The 17,355-nt window shown below is 39.8% G+C and overlaps 2 protein-coding genes across 2 annotated transcripts in view; one reads left to right on the forward strand and one right to left on the reverse strand.

Moving 5' to 3' along the window:
• Positions 1 to 17,355, forward strand: part of LOC134804562 (UDP-glucose:glycoprotein glucosyltransferase) — a 38,567-nt gene that overhangs the window by 1,533 nt on the left and 19,679 nt on the right. The window contains exons 3-18 of the mRNA XM_063777662.1: positions 7 to 186; positions 289 to 479; positions 1,128 to 1,332; positions 2,030 to 2,243; positions 2,853 to 3,073; positions 3,872 to 4,078; positions 4,395 to 4,577; positions 4,719 to 4,915; positions 5,086 to 5,201; positions 5,445 to 5,593; positions 6,401 to 6,586; positions 7,599 to 7,777; positions 8,551 to 8,633; positions 9,044 to 9,213; positions 9,756 to 9,895; positions 16,910 to 17,119. Coding sequence (XP_063633732.1) covers positions 7 to 186; positions 289 to 479; positions 1,128 to 1,332; positions 2,030 to 2,243; positions 2,853 to 3,073; positions 3,872 to 4,078; positions 4,395 to 4,577; positions 4,719 to 4,915; positions 5,086 to 5,201; positions 5,445 to 5,593; positions 6,401 to 6,586; positions 7,599 to 7,777; positions 8,551 to 8,633; positions 9,044 to 9,213; positions 9,756 to 9,895; positions 16,910 to 17,119 — 2,831 coding nt within the window. The remainder of the gene's footprint in view (positions 1 to 6; positions 187 to 288; positions 480 to 1,127; positions 1,333 to 2,029; positions 2,244 to 2,852; positions 3,074 to 3,871; positions 4,079 to 4,394; positions 4,578 to 4,718; positions 4,916 to 5,085; positions 5,202 to 5,444; positions 5,594 to 6,400; positions 6,587 to 7,598; positions 7,778 to 8,550; positions 8,634 to 9,043; positions 9,214 to 9,755; positions 9,896 to 16,909; positions 17,120 to 17,355) is intronic.
• LOC134804574 (uncharacterized) lies at positions 13,730 to 16,280 on the reverse strand. Its single transcript, XM_063777683.1, has 6 exons — positions 16,008 to 16,280; positions 15,645 to 15,777; positions 15,205 to 15,335; positions 14,906 to 14,969; positions 14,389 to 14,497; positions 13,730 to 14,255 (listed from the first exon to the last, which is right to left on the reverse strand). Exons 1-6 carry the CDS (start codon positions 16,072 to 16,074, stop codon positions 14,079 to 14,081), a joined length of 681 nt encoding a protein of 226 aa, XP_063633753.1. The 5' UTR covers positions 16,075 to 16,280; the 3' UTR covers positions 13,730 to 14,078.

The raw sequence follows: 17,355 nt of genomic DNA on the forward strand, positions 1-17,355 counted from the left end.
TTACAGGAAGAACACAGGTTGGAGACATATTTGCTGGACCATTCCTATCCAAGCAGTGATAACAAAACTCTTACTGCAATATTGTATGGAGAGCTTGGTTCCAAAGATTTTACTAGCAAACATAACATCTTGACAGGTTATGCTGACAGAGGAGTAATCAATTATGTTGTCAGATGGAATGTTAAGGTTGGCAATAGTATTAACAGATTTATACAACTCTTGCTTTTGCTTGAAAGTTAAATATTCAATATATTTTTATAATAATGTACTTGACCACTTTGTTTTTAGACTAGTGGTAAGCCCAAACTGCGACTATCTGGTTATGGAGTTGAACTACAACTGAAGAGTACTGAATATAAAAGTCAAGATGACTCTACGCCTAAGGAATCTGAGAGCAATGAAGCTTCTCAAGCTAATGAGGAGGAGGATGAGAATGACCCACAAAATCAGATTGATGGATTTAACTTCGGAAGACTAAAGTAAGTGATTTCTAAATTGTTGGTACTAAATATAAACAATTGTAATATTCTTCATGCAGTTGTCAACTTCTCATGAAAACCACTGTATAAAGCCTAAATTCAATGAGGTTGTGTTGATTATTACTGAGTTACTATGATGATGTATTAGATTTATGGTACTTTAACATTATTTTGTCTCTAAAGTGAAATGTAGCATAGCTATGTACAGTCAGCAGCAGAAGTTGCTAAGCGGGCGAGGTGTTCAAAAATACCTTGACACGCTCTTATTCTCTTAACAATAAAGCCGTGTCAAGATCATTTTGAACACCTCGCCCGCATAGCAACTTCTGCTGCTGACTGTATGTAAGGTATGCTAAATTTCAGCTAAGTCAGTACTAGTTCAATACCTTGATAGTTTTGATTTGAATACAAAAAACAGACACTGGGCAGACAGAAAGGCACTAAGCTAAGCACAAATTTAACAAATAACAAAGCGTTGGAGTGTCATTACGAACACGTCTTATTTTCATAAAAAAATTTTACATTAATGATGACATTTCCACACTTTGTCATTGCAAGTGCCATGCAGAATTATCTTGGTCTGACTCTAGTCATAGATTATTTTTAATCGTTCGATAAAAAGTCAGCTAACAATATCTTCACGTTCAGGAATCTGTTTCCTGCTTTGCGTACGCCGCTGGAGCGTTTTCGCCGGCACTTGTCCGAGTCGAGCGAAGAGCTTGCGCCTCTGAAGGTGTGGCAAATGCAAGCACTGAGCATGCAGGCGGCCGCCGCGGTGGCCGATGCAGCTGATGCTGGGGGCGATGAGCCACTCAAGGTTCTCGCTTCGATTGCGCAAAACTTTCCTATGCAGGTAAATGTTATAGACAAGTAAAAGTTTACCATTCCTACTCAAACAATGAATTAAGTCATTCAAATAACGAATGTCGCTATCTTAAATATTAACCCACCAAGACGACAAACGATCAAGACGATAGAGACCCCATCGGTTAAACAATACATTCAACACTACTGGCGTTATTCATAAACGCGTTACTGGCCCGAATTAGCTAGGAATAGTTTGTATTTATCTGTCATTTTGATTTATGTATTTTTAAGAAAGGGATAAAACATAATTTAACTAAATCATGCCCGGAAATTTTTATAAATAAGGGGTGTAATTCTCTAAGGTAGAAACGGAAATTGCTCTCTCTTCTCCCTCTGCAAAACTCGTATACAGCTCTTAATAAACATAAACATCACTCATTTTCTGGTTTGTATCCATATTTTATTCGTTTCCGACCCACAGGATCAAGGAAATCTGAAGAAAAATCTAGTTCATATGGGTTAAAAAACGTATATATGAAAAAAAAATATCAGCCTAGTTTAATGTCCCACTGCTGGGCAAAGGCCTCCCCTCGTTTCCTCCACTTCAGCCCTGTCGTTTGTACTTTCCCGCCAATCCGGATAGAATGCGTCCAAGTCGTCCCGAAATCTCATTTTCGGTTTGCCTGCACCCCGGCTGGTACCAGAATTTGAATGCGTGATTTAAATCAATATTTTTATTTTAGACGAAGTCGCTGATACACGTGAACGTGCCGCGCTCGTTCCGCGACGAGGTGCTGTACAATCAGGACGTGTGGGCGTCGTCGCTGGGGCTGCGCGCCGCGGAGCCGCTGCTGCTGGTGTCGGGCGCGCAGTACGACGCCGAGGACGTGGACGTGCTGGCGCTGCTGGCCGCGCTGCGCGAGGACATCGGCCCCATGAACACGTTGCACGCGCTCGGTACATACTAGTGGGGCACCTCCACCATATTTACTTAATATTTACTTCTTATAATGTGTTCCGCAAGCGTGCGGAGCGGAAGCGCTGGTGGCCTAGCGGTAAGAGCGTGCGACTTTCAATCCGGAGGTCGTGGTCGTGGTCGAGGTTCAAACCCCGGCTCGTACCAATGCGTTTTTCGGAACTTATTTACGTATCAGTTGATATTTACCAGTCGCTTTTTTCGGTGAAGGAAAACATCGTGAGGAAACCGGGCTAATCCCAATAAGGCCTTGGCAATCGCTTCCGTAAAAACTAGTGCCTACGTCAATTCTTGGGATTAGTTGTCAAGCGGACCGCAGGCTCCCATGAGCCGTGGCATAATGCCGGGATAACGCGAGGAAGTAGAAGAAGAATGTGTTCCGCAACTCGTGCTGTACAACTAGGATGTGTGGGCTTCGTTGCAGCCTGTAAAAAATGGGATCAAGGAATGGAAACCTTATTTGCCATAATTTTACACCTTTATTTTGGAGGTGTTTATAGTAACTCACCCATCACTTTCCCGCAAAGTAGGCATAATGGATGTCGACATCTGAAAAGTGTCCAGGAAAACTAACTTTACCTTATTTGCAGGTCTGTCAAAAAAACTGATCAACACCCTAATGTCCATGGAAGTGGGCGAGTCGATGACATGGGAGGAATACGGGCTGGACATCCGAGACACGGCGGTGACGTGGCTCAACGACCTGGAGTCCGACGAGCGCTACCGCCGCTGGCCCTCTTCCTACATGGAGCTGTTGCGACCGACGTACCCTGGCATGCTCAGGAATCTTAGGAGGAATATTTACAATTACGTGAGTTGAAATTAAATAGTATATTTTATAGTTGTACCAAAAAACTTAAAAACATGCTCATTGAATTAGCATGCTATAGTATAAACGAGTTTCTTCAAAGGGATCGTTGCACTCACTTATAAATTACATATAATATGCCTATTGTAAACCTACTTTATAACGTAAATAGTCATAAATTATATAATATAATTTTCTAGTTTTAAGATATTGACGTGTAAACTTTACTTTGTGTTTATAAATAAAAAATCTGAATCTGAATCTGAATCTGAATCTGAATTGTAACCGTGCAAAATTACGTCATTATGCACGAGTCTCGAGATTTATTTTATGAGCCGCACGCACAACAACTTATACAAAAACACTCACACAGTTGCAAATTTAAGATGAATTTTGATACAATTTACTTTTGAGTGAAATAGCGCTCGCGCCGGTTTTATTTTTCAGTTTTTCGATTAATACCGCCAACGTGGCAATAATAGTCGCAATCAGCTAAATCATTTAAAAACTTATTGCCACGTTGCCAAACCATTTCGGTTTCCATGTGGAGGTACAACATGACATTGCGCTACCTTAAATAAAAAAATGGCATAATCCCTAGACCACTATCAGAGTTGTATCATAAAATTACACATCAAATCGTAATTGTGTTATGATTGACGACAGTACAATTGATCCAAATAACTGACCTACGGATCGGAGTGGGGATGATATCCTTGTCGCACTAAGATTACATGCACGGCTTCTGTATTGTATTTAAATAAATCTATTTTCTTTCTTTCTAATACTGGTGATTTGTAGGTGATAGTAGTGGACCCGACATCGTTGGCCTCAGGGCCGCCACTGAAGCTGGGCGAGACGTTACTGAAGCACGCGACGCCGGTGCGCGTAGGGCTGGTGCTCGCGCCGGGTGTCGACGTCGCGCTTACCTCCGCCGTGCGTTCCGCTTTCAACTACGTGGCGCAGGAGAAGAACTCTAACAAGGAGGCCTTCTACTTCCTTACTCAGGTAAAACTAGTTGCGCTAATGCAAAGACTGCATCCGTCCAGCCACAACCACGGCCTTCATAATGGTCGGTCCGGATGCGTGTGCGCTTAAATGTTGGAGCTGTGCACACGTACCTTATGTGGCAACCGGTGTGCCGTCTCTCATAACGAACAGTATATTACAACGCGTACGTGCACATGTTCGTCTACGCACAAGTATTCGGTGGGCACAGGCCGGGAAGGGAACGGTTTAGGTTTCTACACCTAGAAACACTAAACAATTTCCCAACTCTTTTTTATGTAAAATGAGTGTTACAAATAAATATTCTATTTTGCAGCTTGTCCACTCGACTCAAAACGAACCAATCAACATTGAACACGTAAAGACGAATTTAAAGAAATATGTGAGTTCGAGTGAGAGCAATATTGACGACATTATTTCTGAAGATTCCGAGTATAATTTTGGCAGCCAGTTAGCTGAAGAATTCGTATCCAAAATTGGCACCAATAAGTACCCACAGGTAAGAATATGTGTGTTGAGATTGCGAATCGGAATAACCGTGCAGATTTCTTTTATAGCGAATGCATTGATGTATAAAGCTGGACATCATCTACCGGTTGCAAGATGGTTGCAAGACTTTTGATACCTGCTAAATATGTAGGTGTTGATAAACGGCGTGCCGCTGTGGGACGACGGGCCGACGGCCGTGACGGCCTCCGTGGAGCTGCTGGAGGAGGCGCTGGTGTCCGCGCTGTCGCGGCACACGGGCCGCTTCCAGCGCGCCGTCTTCAGGGGCGAGCTCTCCGACATGGACGATGCCGTTGACTTCCTTATGAAGCAGTCGCATATCATGCCCAGGTGAGATCATAAACAGACTTATTTTTATTTCCATAAATACGGGTCAAAACCACGTCGTGCTCGGTTTTCGCGGAAGTAAGTTATCAGTATCTCTGATGCTACGGCTAATGCCGTTACAAAACTGGCGGGCATAGTTTCAATAAGTAACTCATATTTTCTCCTTTTCACAGGTTAAACAAACGTATTCTCAGCTCCGAACCCTCCCAGTACTTGGACTTGTCGGGTGTGCCTGCTTCTAGTGAATTTTTCACAGAAGAAAAAGTTCATAGAATGTTACAATTAACAGGTATGTTCGTTTGGAATGTTGCTCTGGAATAATTATGACGATTTAATATTGGCAGTTGGCTGGCGAGTGGCTTGCGTGATATTTTCACACATTCACAACAGATTTTTGCCGAAATTATCAAATTTCCGATAATATTTAGTATAATTTATCTTATACTAAATATTCTAGATCCACAGTTGTAATGGCATCTTGACCATTGAACATTTTGGTAAAATTGTACACCTATGACGTTTGTTGTTCTAGGACGCGACGCTATAGCAACCGCCCTGCCGCTCCTCAGATATTTCGCCAAGTCTGGCAAGCCGGAGAAGATCACGCAAACTATCTGGATCACTGGCGACCTCAACCAAAAACTTTCTAGGGAATTGCTAAAGAATGCTATTACTTTCATGGTATGCTATTCATACATATGATCATTTGATTTTTAACTAACCTAACCTAATCCAAAAGCACCTTGACAAAAATCTTCTTGGAATAATTTTCTTACTAACACGTATTTTATTTATTTATTTATTTATTTATTTAGCCTTGTACAAGTAATACTCTCAGTCTAGGAACAGTCAAAACATTTCTCAAAGCAGGAGACAATTGTGTCAAGAGACAACTAAACTGTAACAGTTAACAAGCTTAGAATATATTTAAAAGTGGAAAAAATTACTGTCTTGGGTGAGACTTGAACACACACACACACACACACCTACAACACACACTTGTAACAGTTAGTTAAAAAAGTGTGTACATTAACCTCTGCCAACAAACTGTAATGCAGTTTGGCAGTTAAGTAATTATAATGATGCAAGTGCGAAAAATAGGAAATTCGCAACGAGTGGCGATAAATTAAAACACGACCGAAGGGAGGGCGACTTGTATCGTAATATATTATTACAGTACATACTGTACATATGGTTTTTTTTCTTATTGCACAATATCGCCTCGTGTGTAATGACCAACGTAGCACACTTGTCTTGTGTCACAATGTACTATGTATTAACTCTTTTAGGAAAAATAAAACTGAACAAGTTTATTGATGTCTTCTAATCAAACGGGCTTGTAATTAATACAACTGCCATAAAAATGCATGTTGGTCAATTAAATTCTTATAAAATTACGAGTTTAAGTGATCCATGGCCACGGCACGTAATCTTCACGTGACAAAAAATTTAAACGGACCAAATTACTACATGGATTTGAAATTGCAGAGAGATTCACGTGGAGTGCGTGTGGCTTTCATTCCAAATGTGGACGGGTCGTCTAGAGCGGACCAGTCTCTCAACAAGGTGGTCCTCGCGGCGCTGACGGCGCTCGACCCTGCCGAGGCCACCAAATACGTCGCGCAGCTCTTGGAAGACGAGGGCTGCCACGAAAGACAGGATTGCAACATATTGGTGAGTGAAAAATAAACCGTAGCTAGTAACGTAATTAAACAATTATTGTCAAACCTTTAAAAAGACACAGGTTTGGTCTTACCTCCTGGCACAATAGTTCTATATAACAAAATAAAATCTTATTATTAATCTTAAACAACTACGCGCAAACATCACCTTTTATCGCGGCTCCACAAAAAGAGAAGGACTTTTACCCTGTGATCCTCATATCGGACGGAACAGGTGTTCTGGACTGCATTGTTGTTTTAGGGTGGTATTCCACCTGTCCAATGTCAGTGCATCTCACTCTCTCATTAAAGCAAAATGTGAGACGCAATATACATTGGACAAAGAAATTGGATAGGTGGAATACCACCCTTGGATACGTTAATGCTCATGTACCGACTGCGGTACATCCTTGGTATCCGGTTGATGCCGTACGCTGCGCAACAGGAAATCAAGGTCTAATCTGAGGGCCACGGAATGTACAGCGAGCTCTTTCGACGGTGATGCCAACTGCCATACTTTTGTTAAAACAAAGGGATGTTGCCTGTATATAAAATAAATTATTTCACACCCTTTTGACACCATGCATGAAATAAAACACCAGATAATTTTTTTAATAGCCTGTTATAGTGTCCCACTGGGCAAAGGCCTCTCCCCAGATAATTATTACAAAAAAAAAGTAGACAGCAGTTATTTCATAAATCGGATAGAACTAATAAAACTAGGTGACTTGACCGTGACGTCACGTGTGCAGTTTTTATATAAATTCCATAGTAGCTAATCGTTTTGAGTGTTTAGACAGTTCGATAAAAGAATAGTATTAGCCTAGCCCTATTGTATAGCGGCGACATTGTTGAGCGTACATGCTCGGAGCGTGTGTTTCGTGGCCAAGGCGTAAGGCTTAGAATGGCCCATAGGTGGGAACGAAAGGTCCGATCACTGTGTCTCGCTCCAACCTATGGTTGCCGCCGCCGCAGTCGCCAATCGCGCAATGTCGTGGCCGAGCCGTAAGAGAGTGTCGTTACAGCCGGAGTTGGTGCCCGCGCTGAATCGCTACGAGTGGGTGCTGAAGGCGGCGCGGGTACTCTGTGCGCGCAGCATGAAGCTCCGCGCCGGCGCGCGCGCCGTCCTCCACAACGCTCGTCTCATCGGCCCGCTAGACGGGGACGAGCGGTTCACGCTTGACGACTTCCTGCTACTAGAGAGGTATGTACATATTATAGTTCGTTTTTAGGGTTCCGTACCCAAAGGGTAAAACGGGACCCTATTACTAAGACTCCGCTGTCCGTCCGTCCGTCCGTCCGTCTGTCTGTCACCAGGCTGTATCTCACGAACCGTGATAGCTAGACAGTTGAAATTGTCACAGATGATGTATTTCTGTTGCCGCTATAACAACAAATACTAAAAACAGAATAAAATAAAGATTTAAGTGGGGCTCCCATACAAAAAACGTGATTTTTGACCGAAGTTAAGCAACGTCGGGCGGGGTCAGTACTTGGATGGGTGACCGTCTTTATAGATAATGGTACGGAACCCTTCGTTTGCGAGTCCGACTCGCACTTGGCCGGTTTTTATTTTAGCATTAGAAATAAGGTAAACAATCTTGATGTGTCTTTTAATTGAAAAACACATTTTAAAAATAAGTTACGGCAAATATGTAACAATTATGAATCTGATACGATCATTTATATTCTTCTGCTTTCATAAGTAATAGTTTTTGATTTTTAAAAAGCGTTTTTCAATTAAAGGACATGTCAAAATCGCTTACCTTCTTTCAAGTTCTTTCTAATGCTAAAAAAACGAACTAGCAAAACTATCTACCACAGAACTACGGTATTACACAAACAATATGTGCACAGATTATACTGTATGGCAGTACTGTTGTTATATGATTATATTCTATATAAACCACCCCTAATTACGGACGATATATAAGTTATATAGTAAATATTGATTGAGTTTTTTTTGTTGCATTACAGATTTAGCAGCAACATGTATGCCGATAAATTAGCAGAAATATTTGATAAGAAAAAAACTGTGACAAATGAAGTTACCGATGATGGTAAGTGGTAGTCAGTATTGTTTAGGGCCTATCGTGAAACACGTTCGGCGGGTTGCCTCTCTGTTGCACTTGTAAATTCGTACGTAAGTGTGACAGGGAGGCAACACGGCGAACGAGGTTCGCGTTAGGCCCTCTATTTATTTAGTTGTATGGCATGTTTTACAAAATAGGCAATTACATAGATAACTTTTTATCGCGAAACAATAAAAGATGTCCAAAATAATACAATCAGTTAGGCTCTCTGTTTACACATTGATTAGTGTTAGATTTACACCATACGTGAACGTTACGGTCAATGATATGTTCTCGAAAAGATGAAACCTATTATCATAATATTATAGTCAAATCAAAATATTTATATAAACTTTTGAGGACTTGGTCAATGTTCATATTGATAATATGTTATATAGAGGAAGAGGAATACGATGTGTCGAAGCTGAGCGCGGACGAGATGCTGAAGGCGGTGGCGGTGCTGGCGGCGCGCAGCCCGCGCGCGCGCACGCCGCTGCCCGCGGGCCTGCGCGCCGACCACTCGCTCGTCGACCTGCCACCGCCGCACAAGGACGAGGCCGCCATTGAGGTTGTATTCTCACTCACAATATTAGTCAACGTAATGTACAGTATTGCATTATACACGGTGGAATTTTCTAATACCACCTGGAGGGACGGGACCTACTCTAAATAATGGAGATAGCAAATTTCACTTAAAATAAACATTCCTTTATTTTCGATAAGAAACAAAACTGCATTCTAAGATTTCAAAAAATACGTTTCTGTTACTTAGGAACCGAACCGGATAAAATTAAAAAAAAAAAGAATATCCTGTACTTTTATGGCACAAATCAAATTTATAAAAAATCATATGCAACTGTAAACGACTTGAGAACTGAGATGCGCAATACAATTTTGACTATAGGGTTGTTGCCACCTGTTGAATTTTATAACTAAATCTAGTTAAATAGATAAAAAAATGAGCAATTTATCACAATAAATTGGAAACTAAGAGCCTAAGGGCCTATACCCCTACTTAACAGTAGGGGTCTATTATAATACCAGAGTTATTTTATACAACATGGGTATTGGTAATGTAGGTACGAGTGTAACATTAGGTGTTATGTGTAGATCGTGGCAGTGCTGGACGTGGCGTCGACGGCGGCGCAGCGCGTGGCGCCGCTGCTGCTGGTGCTGCGGCGCGTCGTCAACTGCCGCGTCAAGCTCTTCCTCAACCCGCAGGACAAGAACTCCGACATGCCCCTCAAGAGGTAAATGCACTACCTCACCATACATGACCTCTTCGTAAGAGCGTTTTCACATTTTCCGATCCGATATCGGATGTAGGATCGTACATTCGCGTAATCAGGCCTCGAGGGCGCGCCTGGGCGCCGTCTTTAGCGGTCATGCACACTACAATAAACATTATGCCTACACATACGCACACAAACAATATTATCGGTCCGACAGCTGACGGGGTGCTCCGACATGGCGGAATTTATCGGACGCGCCTTTCCGATATCGGATGTCGGAAGGTGGCAATGACAAAAATAGCTGCAGGAGACTGCCATTGGTATCAAGTCCGCCTTTTTTGCGTTATCTATCGTTTTTTTATAATAATGAATGATTTATCATTTAAAAATCATTTAAATGCATAAATAAATACAGAGAAACACATACATACATATTACATTTTACTTCCTTCCGACATCTGATATCGGATCGGACAGTGTGAACACGCTCTAACTGGTAAAGCTCAAATAATTAAAAACTTCCCCGTTACCATTATATAGTTGCGACATTGGAAATTATGGATCCCTTTTCGTAGCTCGCTTTGCTTTCATTTTCTACTGGGACAAAGAAAACTTATTTTCCGAGAAAATTCCAACTTTTGGAAACTTCTCGCAATTTGCACATCTATATACCCATCTCCCTTGCACGAACGAAGTAATAACTGGCTACAATGTAGAGTAGCGAGAATGGTTTCGCGTCAATTACAACTCGTGTCGATTTAAAACACTCCCTTCGGTCGTGTTTTAATTTATTGGGTTACATATCAGAATACCGAAAATCGAGTTACCTAATGTTGAATCACCTATGCTCGTTTCACCTATTTTTTTAAATACCTAATGATCAATTAACCTAAACTCGTAACTCCTAATGAACAAATGAACTAATGCACGTTTCACCTACAATTGGTTTACCTAAGCTCAGAATACCTATGGTCGATTTACCTAAAGTTGAAACACCTAATGCTCGAAATTACTAAAACCGATTTACCTAATACACGAAATACCTAAAGCTAATATACCTAATACACAAAACACCTAAAGCTGATATACCTATTGCACGAAGTCGGTATGCCTAATGATCTAATTACCTAAAGTTAATATACCTAATGGACGAAATACCTAAATTCCATACACCTAATGCACGAAATACCTGAAGTCGATGCACTTAATGAACGAAATACCTAAAATCAAAATCAGAAATATAATTATTGTTTAGTAGAATATTATTAGGACATACAACATTTGGTATACTTTTTTTAGCCAAACCATTCAAATGGTTTACTACTTTTTACTATAATATAAGGTCTATTCATTTGACATAGTCGAGATAGGTGCGACGACGAGCAAAGCGAGGAGGAGCGTGTTAGGTTAACTGCGACCAAATAGTGCCAAAACCGACTTTTATTTCATCGTCATCATGTTAACTTACAAAAATAATTATTCCTTTAAATAGGTATTCCGTGCATTAGGTATATCGACATTAGGTAATTCGTTCAGGAGGTATATCAACTTTAGGTATTTTGTTCGATAGGTTTAACAATTTTAGGTATTTCGTCCATTAGGTAAATCAACTTTAGGTACATCGTTCATTAGGTATATCAGCTTTAGGTGTTTCGTCCATTAGGTATATCAGCTATAGGTGCATCGTGCATTAGGTATAATAGCTTAGGTGAAACGTGCATTAGGTAAAACATGCATTAGGTATATCGTGTAATAGGTGTTTCGTCCATTAGGTTATGTGAGCTTAGGTATTATAAACTTAGGTCACTCAATGTTTAGGTAAAATAATCGATAGGTAATTTAAAAATAGGTGAATCAAGCATAGGTGATTCAACATTAGGTAAATCAGTTTTCGGTATTCTGATATGTAACCAATTTATTGCCACTCGTTGCGAATTTCCTATTTTTCGCACTTATACCGTAATGTACTATTACATATGGTGCTACTTTACCGCACTAGAGCGGTAATTAGCACTTTACGTGTGCATGTTGAAAATTTAAAGGGCCACATGTAGGTACTGTAAAACGTTGTACGATACACGTGCGAATAGCTAATTCGCAAGTCATGTCGATTTAAAGGTATTTTATTTTTAAGTAAACATTAAATTGTAGGAATACTCGTATCCTAATATTGGACCGGCAAGAAACTTGGCGGGCCGCATCTTTTCAATTCAATCTTATAATTAACATGCATTAAGGCCCAGTAAGTTCGTGTTCTTCTCTCACTCTTTCTGAGCGTAAGCGTGCGTGCGATAAATTAAAACACGACTGAAGGGAGAATTTCCTACTTTTCGCACTTAAATCGTAATGTACTATTTAACTATAGCTATTAATTTTACATACTAAAACTGTTATCAATAGATAGGATGGTATTATAGTTTTAGGAATATATATGCGTAGTTAGATGTTAACGGTACGCTTGTTGAGTCCGGACTAGTACTAGGACTAGTCCGGACTAGTCCGGACTCTCGTAAGTGGGACAGCTAAGTAATCATTGTAATCAAAGTATTGTATAAAGTCGCTGTCGCGACTGGAGCGCGTGCTACGTAGGTTTGAACTATTAGGGTTCCGAAACCAAAATGGTAAAAACGGAACCCTTATAGTTTCGTTATTTCGGTCTGCCCGTCCGTCTGTCTTCTCGTATGTCACAGCCATTTTAGGCTGCGTTTCCAACAGAGATGTGCGAGGATGCGTAGCGAGGGATGTGTTTGTTGAGAACCAATATAATCACTTCACGTTGAGCTAGGAAAGGTCAATGAAGGGATGCTATTGGTTCTTAACAAACACATCCCTCGCTATGCATCCTCACACATTTCTGGTGGAAACGTAGCCTTATAGAAACTATTAGGTATATTATAATGAAATTTGGATCGTAAGTGTATTTTGTGAGCCGCCATTTAAATTAGAAGTTATTTTATACTCTATACCACAGAATAAATAATAGTATTTACTAGGTACAGACGACTCACTCGATAACAAAACGCGTCTGTTACAATCAGGACAGATATGGCCGCTAGGTGGCGACAGCGCCACGCGCGATTTATGGCTAGCCACCAAAATTGGTGTGGAACGGATGTACTTTTAGCTACCTGTAGCAAAGCGACGAAATCGCGGAGTGAGCCACGCCTGTCTATACTACCTATCATTCTAAAAATGTAAAAAAAGTAAACATCAAAGTGTGGCATACCATTCGATAGGTATTTGTAAATAATATGAAGGTTGCTAGAGTTACACCAAGCTGAATTGGGAGCGATTTTGATAGCCCAGACTGTGCAAGTATTATGTAATACGTCATTATTTGTATGGCTTCTTTATCATACGAAGGTATGGAACCCTCCATTAGGCGTGGTCCGACACGCACTTGGCCGGTTTTATATTTGTTAAGAGTTTAAGTATGTGTAAACAATTTATGCTTGCGTCACAAGATTACATCAGGTAGATTTCTGTACGTGTTTCTCATAACAGTTAAGAGTCATAAGAACCCGTTGCCAGAATGCCGCTTCCACACAATCGAAGTAACGCTTTCATTTTAAAACGACATGCTTTAAATAACATGAAATTTTGAATGAACATTTACCCGGGAGTACAAGTTTTACTCTATATTCCTTGTATTTTTTGTATAGCGTATCTTTCTATGTGTGACGGCTAGGTTCATGTGATCTTAATTTGTCACTACTCATTTAGCATTATAATTATTAATTTAGTTAGAATACAAGCCTTTCTATAAACAGTTGATTATCATCTCTGTTTGTGAAGAAAGTTCATAACGATCATCCAGAAAAGGGTTCTGATTAATAAAAGATAACTTTAATGCTTGTTTAGTATGGTATATATATTGTCATGGTTTTTAGCATTTAGTAACTCAAATGACCTAGTCTCTCGACCTACAAAAATATAGCGATATTATATAATGTATATAATATAACGTATAGCTAGTCCAGGCAAGCCCACTGTCGTCTGGAGATAGTGGAGATAGGTACAATACAAACAGCAACACTCTTCTGTCCATCGGTGGACCGTATGCCTTATGTAATAAGGTTTACGAACTGTCAGTTAACGGTGTGGGCGCTGGTACTTTAGAGTCGCATATACGAAATATACAGCGTGTCGACCGAGCCGTATTGGCTAGCTACTAAATGCTTTAAAATAATAAAGTAGTAATTCATATGCTAGAAACTATTTCAACGAATTCTTCAGGTGTATGCTCTCGGAGATATTCATTCGCCTGGGTTTTGATTAAATGATGAAGCCGGCTTTTCATTTCGCTGCTGTTTATAAGATCCGATATCATGTTGTTTGCAATGCTGTTCACGGTGTCACTGCTGCCACCAAGTTGTATCTGAAAGATAAAGCTTTTGATAAAGTCGTGATTTATAGATTTTGTTAACTCTACTTTTTAATGCACGTCCTGTAATCAAATTACAGTATTACGTTCACAGCTTAGCAGTTGATTAAAAGCGCTTTTAATTTACCTGAATGTCATCGACTGAATAGTCGAGCTTGAGGTGAGTGACAACCGTGTCATTTCTTCTAGCCCCAAACCTTATGTTAGCTCGGGCTCGTAGACTATTGATGTTGGACCTGTGTCATATGAAATATTAGTCTATGTTACACAATTTTATAAGTTATTTCTACAAACATTTAACTATGGGACCAACCCCGAAATCACAAAAAAAATTGCTGTTTCGTACATTTTGGCTGGTGATATTGTCTATGAGAGAGTCATTTTTTTTTGCAATTTCGGGGTTGGTCCCATAGTAAAATGTGATCGCCATCGATGACTGAATTGGAAAAAATGGTTCGTGATCAAGTGATCACCAATTCAATTTCATCGTGTATTAAGCTGCTTAAAGTATCACTCTTACAAGACACCTAATTTTATAAATAAGTAAGTAATTTTAGGTCACAATTGGATTAGGCCAAAAATATTAAAATAGTCGCAAAGTTAATCTTAATCTGTTTTGTCAACAAATTACTTTAAAGGCTTACTTGAGTACACCCTTGTCGTCTATCGAGAAAATGTACATTACTGTACCCTGCAGATGGTACCGGTCTGAAATGCAACAATAAGATAAGCTGTTAAATTAGCCCGTCATTTATTCGATCACTCCCGTTCACTATTATTATCGTGACGCTATAATTATAATTTAAATTTTATTTTTACAATTAAATATAAAATTTAAGAATTTCTACTTAAGTGCTCGTTCAGTTCAAGTTAGCAAAAAATTCATAAACGGAATAATCTCATCTTATAACATTAAGATAAAGTTAATGAAATAAGGAGCTACCTGCGCGGATAGCCAGAGTGGGTATGAATATTTCCATCGTAACCGTCATATCTTCCGGAGATGCAGATAGCTTTTCAACTGATAAATCTTCCAACCCTTTGACCTTTATTTCACTGAGCGAAATTTTATATCTGTAAATAGATATCAAATATTACTTATATAGTAGTTGATAGTAGGCAGGTAATACTAATATTGCTTACTACTCACTTTCTAAATTAGATCATTTTCTTTGCATTAGAATTCCACTCGATGAAGGATACATTTAAATATAAATGAGTTTGTAACAAAATATGAAAGCTTGTTTCTACTACCTAATACTCGTTTTTTTTTTCAATTTTTTAGGTACATTACTTTTTAAACAAACAACAGTTACTTTATAACTTTTTAAGTTGCAGTTGCCACTTGGTCCTTCAAAATTTTGGATGAAAGCGCCTACTCACCCGTCATAATCAAACTTCATAGGAGGAATCCTTAGGGGCTTGAGCGAAGGAAATGCAACTGGCAGCGACTGGACGTCGCCGTTTCGACATTTCTCTATTAATCTTAGTAGCCCTTCTTCAAACTTGTTGCGTGCTGTCGATGAAAACAGTTGTGTAATTTAATACTTCATTACCTAACCTTACCTGAAGGTATCCTTGCGCTTACATTACATACTTGCTGGTTTAAGGGCCGAATATTACATAGACGTTTATTTTTCTGTCTGACATTAATCGATCGTGCTACTTGTCGGAATACTCGTATCTAAGAACTTGTTTACGGAAGACCTCTTGAACCATTAAATAAACCAATGATTTTGTACTCACGTGTAACACACTCTATAGCAACGGAGCCTAGCACTAACAGAACTATAACTTGTATGTAATTGTTCATTTTGCATCGGTTATTTAGTCCGTTAAATTAATAGGAACAATTTGAGTTTGTTGTAAGTCTGGAGCTGTACTAACGAGGTTGGATATGAATTACATTATTTATACTCATACTGAAGCCTTAATTCGTGATAACATTATTGATTCAGTTGTAACCACAAAATTATTACATTAATATTCGTCACTTGGTCGTGTGACGGATTTACCCATTTAATGTTATGTGTACCATAATCCCACGGTATGTAAGGCGCGTTACGTTTTATTGCTTTAGTTTAACTGCCATTTTATTACTTGACTCACTATTATTTGAAATGTACCGTAGGTATTAACTTTAGCTATCGTGCTACCACATAAATTACCGTAACAATGCTACACTTCTTTATCTTGGTATGGGTGGTATTCCACCTGGCCAACTTCCTTGTCCAATGTCAGTGCGTCTCACTCTCTCATTAAAGCAAAATCTGAGAGTAGCGAGTGGTTCGAAAAATGGAATCTTGAGCGTTGCGAGGGTTTCAAAGCATGAGGGTTAAACAAAATTTGCCCCTGATTCACACAACATTTTTCAACACACCAACCCGAAGCAAATATTAAATGTAAAATATCAAACAAAATCAAACCAAATCAAATTCAAATGAATGTTATTAAATATTTATCATCCAAAATCATCATTTAAAAGTCAATTCTACCAGCAAACATAAGAAATCAAATCAAAATTTGCATTTGATTACTTTGCCTCACATGTAAATTACTGATAGCAAAGTGCAACTTTGCTATCCGTTTTTGAAGTGCAAAGTAAGCCTTTCCGAGCTGGTGTGGTGAAAAGACTTGTATGTCATTAGTTTCTACCGCTACGTGCTGGAACCCGAGCTGCAGTTCACGAGCTCGGGCGCGGCGGCGGGCGGTGCGATAGCGCGCTTCGCGCGGCTGCCGCACGCGCCTCTGCTGTCGCTGGAGCTGCGCACGCCCGCCAACTGGCTCGTCGAGTGTGTCAAGTCCGTGTACGACCTGGACAATATACGGCTGGCTGACGTCGACACGGTAGTGCACAGGTATATATTAACTATAATGTCACCGATAACTTATGCTCTAAAAATCAGTTTCGCTTCACTGATTTTGAGTACGTCAAGTCCGTTTACAACTCCGAAGCTAACATCTTACTGACGTCGACATCGTTGTGCGCATGCAAAGCTCAAAAGCATATTGTTGAGACTGTATATAACTATGTTTTTCATTTATGGAACTTCAGTATCTATGTTTTATAAATTTTAGTTGTTGTACTCGGGAT

Source organism: Cydia splendana, chromosome Z, assembly GCF_910591565.1.
Source record: "Cydia splendana chromosome Z, ilCydSple1.2, whole genome shotgun sequence".
NCBI lineage: Eukaryota > Metazoa > Arthropoda > Insecta > Lepidoptera > Tortricidae > Cydia > Cydia splendana.